The 7532-nt window shown below is 49.3% G+C and overlaps 1 protein-coding gene across 1 annotated transcript; it reads left to right on the top strand.

The window, feature by feature from the left end:
- Positions 1-6713: 6713 nt before the first annotated feature.
- Positions 6714-7286, top strand: Ccdc184 (coiled-coil domain containing 184). Its single transcript, XM_052160413.1, has one exon. The coding sequence runs from the start codon at positions 6714-6716 to the stop codon at positions 7284-7286; it is 573 nt and encodes a 190-aa protein (XP_052016373.1).
- The last annotated feature ends 246 nt before the right edge of the window (positions 7287-7532 follow it).

Raw genomic sequence — 7532 nt, 5'->3', positions numbered from 1 at the left:
GTTACCCAGCAGGTAGCCAGGTTGTGGTTATATCATAGAGCTGAGCTCAGAGGTAAGCCATTGCTTTCTTTCCTAGCAGAATTTAGCCACGATTCTGTCTCCTGGATTTCAAGGTTCCCTGAGGGACAATTAGATTATTACTCCTTCCTTCCAACCCTTCATCATCCTTGTCAACTTTAAAATCTTACAATCTGGGTGTGGTGGAACACAGCACTTGGGAGGCAGAGATGGGCCTCTCTGCCTCTCTTTGAGAGTTCGAGGCTAGTCTGGTCTGCAGAGGGAGTTTCAGGACAGCCAGCCCTATTTAGAGAAAGCCTGCGTCAAAGCAAACGAAGAAACTAATAAACAAACTAAACATATTGCCAGAGGAAGAGAGAATGGAGCTAGCTTGCTTCAGAGTTCAAAGTTCACTGAGAAGTTTTTCTCTCTTGTATGTCTATTATTTCCTGTCTTCCTTATCTTGGGCCTCAGATAATAACTTTAGGTTTCATTATCTCCACATTCCATCTCCATTTCTTAGAACATTTCTCCACAGCCTTTTTCTATGAACGAGAATGTCCCCTGAACTCTAACGCCACAAATATGGAAGGGGGAGGCATGATGTCCCACAGACCTTACTGAAACTTAAACAGCAGAAATTCCAGTGTTAATTTAGTGAAATTGTGAACATAAGTGTTATGGCTAATAGCCTGCTCTGCTGAGCAGTGCTATTAATGCCTCTGGTAAAAGGGGGTTGATTTTAATGATCCAAGCACCAGGAGGTGGGCATGCAATAATGGTGGATGGGCTGGATGAATCCTTGGGATGACCCTCTGAGGAGACTCTGGTCCCAGTTTAATTCACTTGATCCAGACAGTCACCAGCAAATTTCATTTAACGTTTGCCTCTGCTTCTCGGAGACCTGGATAAGTTTGTGGAAAGCAAGAGGCTTTATTGAGATTGGCCACCTTGGGCTATTTCAGGACTAACCTCAGTCCCCAGAAAGTTGCTTTTATAACTCATGTTTGGTGCTTGATTAGATCCAGTGCTGCACTCCTGTGGAGGCACAGCTTTTTATAGCCTCTGCTATCTATTGGGTCAAGGAGGGCTCTTGTTTGGTGTTATTTTAGAAAAGACAGGAAGAGATGTGAGCCGGGGGACATAAAGGCCTCCATTTTTTCAGTCTTTTGACTGTGCGCACCACTGGGCTGACCGTGGGATGGCTTCATGTGTAAAGACTGTGGCTGCCAAGCCTGACCTGAGGTCACAGGAGAGACCTGGCTCCTGCAAATTGTCTTCTGACCTCCAACAGGTACTTTTGAACTTGTGTGCAACCCCTAATAAAACAAACAAGTAAATAAACAAACACCTACCTACCTACCTACCTACCTAACTAACTAACTAAAACTAACTAGGATATTTCACTATCAGTCCTAGTAGTGCACATTAGTAATCCAGGAGTCTGAGGCAAGAAGATGAAGAGTTCAAGACCACCTTGTGGTACATAATGAGCCCTGGTTTTTTTGTTTTTTTTGTCTGTTTGTTGTTTGTTTTTTTGTTTTAAATGTATCTGCTCAGGAACACAAAGATGTCCTTAGACTCTGACAAGTGAGAAGGGAAGGTTTTGGTGCACACACCATGTCACACAGGTGCGAGCATAATTCTTTTCCGATCAGGCTGAAACTATGAGAAGTAATTTGTTAAGAAAAGTTGGCCCCCAGTCGGGCAGTGGTGGCACATACTTTTAATCCCAGCACTTGGGAGGCAGAGGCAGGTGAATTTCTGAGTCCAAGGCCAGCCTGGTCTACAGAGTGAGTTCCAGGACAGCCAGCGCTACACAGGAAAACCCTGTCTCGATAAACAAAAACAAAAAAAACAAAACAAAAAAAAAGTTGACCCCGAAGAAACAGAAATTATTCTCCTATGAGTTGATCCCGAGGGAATAACACCCCCACCCAGAAAAATTCTTCCTCCTCGATGATACTGTCCCCCTTTAAACTACAGCTGATTCTTCAGCCCCAGCCAGCCAGCAAAGACTGTCCTAGTAGAGCAAAGGTTTCACTTGCACAGATTTATTAAGCCCAGATATCACACAAACTCCCCGATAGTCTTGCCCCCCCCCCCAGGTCACAAGCCACGCCTCCGTCAACTGCAGTCTCTTGGCAGCATCTTCCAAATCCCCACAGAACAGATCACCAAGCTTTCAGCACCAACAGCTTTGCAGCCCAGAGTGTCAAATGCTTCTACAATCCTCTCTGAACAGCTTGGTCAGGACCATCACAGGGTTCCCTGGGTCAGAGGGCTCACTTGCCCCACAATACCCCACACCTGGTGATAATTTCTCTCCTAGTTTCTCTCTTTATTGCTGTGATAAAATATTGAGCAAAGCCAACCTGGGGAGGGGAAGCTTTATTTGGCTTATAGGTTACACTCCATCGTCGCAGGGAGCTCAGGACAGGAACTGAAGTGGGGCTGTGGAAGAATGCTGCTTGCTGGCTTGCGTCCACGTTCCGATTCAGCTACCTTTCTTTTACGACCCAGAATCACTTGCCAAGGGTAACACCACCCACCGTGGGTGTGTGATGGTTTGTATATGATCAGCCCAGGGAGTGACACTATTAAGAAGTGTGACCTTGTTGGAGTAGGTGTGTCACTGTGGGCATGGGCTTTAAGACCCTCATTCTAGCTGCCTGGAAGTCAGTCTTCTGCTAGCAGCCTTCAGATGAAGATGTAGAACTCTCAGCTCCTCCTGCACCATGCCTGCCTGGACGCTGCCATGCTCCCACCTTGATGATAATGGACTGAACCTCTGAACCTGTAAGCCAGCCCCAATTGAATGTTGTCTTTTATAATAAGACTTGCATTGGTCATGGTGTCCACAGCAGTAAAACCATAACTAAGACAATGGGCTAGGCATCAATTAGCAGCCAAAAAAAAAAATGTCTCAGAGACATGTCCACAGGCCAGTTTCAGGGCAACCATACCTTAATTGAGGTTCTGTCTTTCCAGGTGTCCTTAATTTGTGTCAAGCTGACAAAAAGACCAATGGGTACAGTCTTATACTGAGATAGAAACACAGCTTTGTAAGTTATATTTGGGAATTACTGTTTGGGGATTTTAGACTAACATGTAGCAGACTTTTGGTTGATTTAGTGTATTCTACATGGGAGTCCAGAAACATCTTTATCAGATTTATTGGGCAAAAGTGTACCAGCCATATAAGATGGAGACAGATAATGAAGACCAGGAAAACAACAGGGGCTACTCTACTCAGAATTGCAGTTCTCATAAGAATGTGATACTTAGGGCTGGAGAGATGGCTCAGTGGTTAGGAGCACTGACTGTTCTTCCAGAGGTCCTGAGTTCAATTCCTAGCAACCACATGGTGGGCTCACTAACAGCTATAGTGGGGATCTGATGCCCTCTTCTGGTGTCTGAAGACAGTGCCAGTGTGCTCACATACATGAAATAAATAAATAAATCTTAAAAAAAAAAAGAATGTGATACTTAGGACTGGGCACACATGAAGGAGGCTACCTCAACAGTAGAAGATCTCTTCTCCCTACAAGCTAATCAGAGTGAGATAAAAGAACACCACAACTACAGTGATACCCAGAGACTAAGGCCCCACCATGAGAAGTTTTCTGAATAATTTAGTAGTGTGACTGGGGTACTCATCCACAGGGCCTGGCATCCCAGTGACCCAACCTTATAGCCCAGCCAGCTAACAAAGGCTTCCTTCCACCCTAAATTTTCCAAGACTATGTATTCTCCCATCTCTAATTTTCATGCAGAATTAATGAAATGATCTGTTTCTATTTGTTTTTTTGTTTTTGTTTGTTTGTTTTTGTGTGTGTGAATCTAACATAACCAATGTCTCCTCCCTATATTTTCAAGCCCCACCCCTAAGTCCCCACACCTGTTCCCCAAGTTCCCACCTACCCTCTCAAATGTCTGACCTGGAACTGGACTGGATGAGCCACACGCCTGGACCTCTGCACCTGCTTCCCATGATCTTTGGTGCTTCTCCGGGAGCTCCCCCTCCCTCTTGGCCCAGAGCCCTTGTGCTCTCTGTGTGCTGCATGGTCAGGGCCTCTGAGCAACATGGTATTCAGGCACTGAAAGCCCTGACACACACAGTACCTGCAACAATAGCGGCCAAGGGCCCTGTGTGATGGCATAACCCAGCTCCTTCTGAGTGGGGCGCAGTTGGATGTAAGCTTATCTTGGCAGCCAACCTGGGAAGCATTACACTGGCAGCAGGATCGGTCTTCACAGGCAGAAGGCAGGGAGCACACCCGAAGAGAACCAGCAAGATAGAATCCTTCATGTGAGGTGCCTCAGACGAGATGGGGAGGAATGGGCCACGGCAGAAAGCCCGCAGAGCATGCCAGTCTCCTCTTACTGTAGTAAGGTTCCCTTGGGAGGGATGACAGCAGGACTGGTCCTGCACAGCTCTGAGAACCTTTGCTCAGTGAGATTAGAAGTCATTCTGGGTAAGCTTAGCTGCATCTTGCCTCTGTTTCTAGTTTCCCTGTGGTTCAAAAAACAAAACAAGCAGCGGACGTTTGCCCACGAGTGCACACGTGTTATGGTGAGCCTGCGGAAGTCAAATTACAACTCTTGATTGGGCCGAGGGATACCAAGAAAAAGCGTTCTGCTCTTTCATGAGCCAGTTTAGGGATCATCTAACGCTTATGAACTATGTATGGCGAGAATGGCAGAGGCAAGAGCAATGGCAAACTTGTTGAAGGAGCAAGGGAACAAGATTGATCATTAGTTTTTAAAAAACAATACTGCATGGGAAATCAAATTTCTCACATCTGCCCAATATATGTCTTAAGTTATTTATGTAAACATTCTGACCCTGGGTACTTTAAGATAATTTGCTTTTATTTTAACAGCAGCAGTAAGGCAGGCATAGATGAAACAGTTCTTTGGTGCCACGAAAATTTCCATGTCTAGACATTCTTCGTCACCAAGATCAACCAGGGGAACTCAAAAATACACTTGCAGTTACTGAACTACTGGTGACCAATGACACTCACTCACATTTTTTTTTTCTGTAGTTAGATGTCACTGTTAATTTATTTCTCCTTCCCAGATTCTTGTAAACTCAGGGGTTTTGATCACTGACTTCCTTTTATCAAAGTGATTATTAGTGCCTTGCAGCCTACAAAATGACTACCTTCCCAATCTATGTGAACTCTTAAATATATTATAACCAATTTTCTTCCTCCTCCTCCTCTCCTGCTCTACCCTCTAAGGGAAGGAGTTTTCACAAAGGACAGGGGTGTTTAGTGGGCATCTAAACATGGGTACTAGGGGCATTGGTCCTACAGCCGTTAATAACTCGTTTGCGTGCCCATGCAGTGTTAACTCAGATTTAGAAATACTACATTTCGGTCCATCAAGAAAATGATTCAGCTGAGGTCTCTGAATCATTAAGGGCTCAAAGGAAATTGTATTCAGGTCTTCTGAGGTCCACTATGTGTGGGCTGGAGAATCCTGGGGAAGAGAATGGTACTTGGTGGCTCTTATTTAAGTATCCATGCTACAAACACATTAAGCATTTGCTTTTTGCGTCTCAGACGCTATTTTAAGCGCCGGGGATTCCGTGATGGAGGGTGCAGGGGAGGGGAATCTGTTGTTATGGAGTTTCCATTCTCAGAATTTAAGTACTTGGCTTCATAATTCTCATAAACTAACAACAACAACCTGGGTAGAAACAGCTGGGTCCCATAAGAGACTGAATCTCACCCTGAGCTTTCTGGAGGGAGGGAAAATTGGTTTTTGCTGCAGAATGGAGAAGCAGATCGGTCGAGCCTCCGCCTTCCTCTGCACCGCCAGGCCTGGTGAGGCCAGCTCTCCTGGGATGATTAACAATCGCCACTCAGTCCTGCGGGCCACTGGAGGAAGGATCTGGATCTCCCAGGGTCCTCCAAGGAAGGAATGCGGAGAGCGGGTGAAAAGCCCCCGCAGGCAGACGGCCTCTCTCCGGCTTGGGGGTGGGGGTCGTGCAGCAAACTGCTTTCTCATGCTGTCCTATTAAACATTACAGCCACATGCTCTTTGCAGCTTCTCTGAGGCTACTGCAGCGTCCCTGCCCCGCCCGTCAGCCCATACCACCGAGCTCCACTGCAGCTTCGGAACCCTGTTCTCTTTCTTCTTCACTTCCTCGTTGCCATGGAGACACACGTCATTTACGTGCCGTGCGTCGCCTTGGAAACGGGGGAGCATCCGCGGCGGCGGCGCCGGGAGAACCGCCCCTGCCGCTCCAGCCGCACTCGCGGGCACTGCTGGTGGATGGCCGGGGGGAGTCCCGAGACCGACGCGCTGCGGGTCCCCGTGTCGACCCCGAGCCCTCTGAGAGCGCCTCTGTGACCTGTGGGCACTCTTTGTCCATGATTGCCGGGAGGGCGGCGGGGACATAGGTATCACACTGGAGACAAGCGGGCAAGCCACTTGTGCCCCTGGGTAAGCCCGAAGACCCTGGTCCCGGGACCCTAGACGGGTCTTCGTTCCATCGACTCTTCCAGCCCTCCTTGGTCCTGCCTGCGCCCTCTGCCTGGGGCCGCTCTCTTCACCTCCGCTTCCCGCCCCTCTAGGGAGCCTAGGTGTCCCTGGGCTCCACCCCGTCCCTCCCGGGACCTCTCTCCCTCCACACCCTTCCCCCACCCTGGAGGTTCGGCTGGACACGACCCAGAGCTGCCACGGCCCGCTTCTGCCACTCAATGGAGGACAGTCTGCTGGAGATCATGACCAAGGACGGCGGCGACATGCCGGCGCCTCTGGAGGTGTCCACGGTGCCAGCCGTGGGGGACGTGATCTCTGGGGAGTATAACGGCGGTATGAAGGAACTGATGGAGCACCTGAAGGCTCAGCTGCAGGCCCTGTTTGAGGACGTGAGGGCCATGCGAGGGGCACTGGACGAGCAGGCCTCGCACATCCAGGTTCTGTCGGACGACGTGTGCGCCAACCAGCGGGCCATAGTGTCCATGTGCCAGATTATGACCACTGCGCCCCGCCAGGGAGGCTTGGGCGTGGCCGGCGGCAAGGGGAGCTTCCCGAGTGTTCCCCACGAGCCAGAGACACCTTTGCCTGGGATCGGGGACAGCGGCTTGCTGGGTCGCGATCCCGAGGAAGAGGACGAAGAGGAGAAAGGGACACCTAACCCCGCCACACCCACCAGTCACTGCGAGCGCTCCGAAAGCCCTGGTCCCCTTGGGGAGGATGGGCCACTTGTGGAGCCCCTCGACCTGCCTGACATTACCCTGCTGCAGCTGGAGGGCGAGGCCTCTCTGTGAGGGGGACCCCACCCGGGAACCAACTACCCGGACTGGCTTTGGGTTTCCAAGTGCTTAACCCGAGGGGACTGAGCAGTGCGGTGCAGTGTTCTTCACTTCAGACGTGGTCCTTATAGGTCAGGGAGAGAGACTCCCTCAAAGAAGGATTTGTAGGGTGAAGGACTTTGGAAGCATCGCGAATTCCACCCAATCAGGCATCATAGCAAACTGCAGAAAGGTGAGGTTCCCGGAAAGGAAGTGCCCATC

Source organism: Apodemus sylvaticus, chromosome 17, assembly GCF_947179515.1.
Source record: "Apodemus sylvaticus chromosome 17, mApoSyl1.1, whole genome shotgun sequence".
NCBI lineage: Eukaryota > Metazoa > Chordata > Mammalia > Rodentia > Muridae > Apodemus > Apodemus sylvaticus.
This window is presented reverse-complemented; position numbering and strand designations above follow the sequence as displayed.

Coding starts and splice junctions, on each gene's coding strand:
- Ccdc184 (XM_052160413.1), top strand. CDS start 6,714: ATGGAGGACAGTCTGCTGGAGATCATGACCAAGGACGGCGGCGACATG.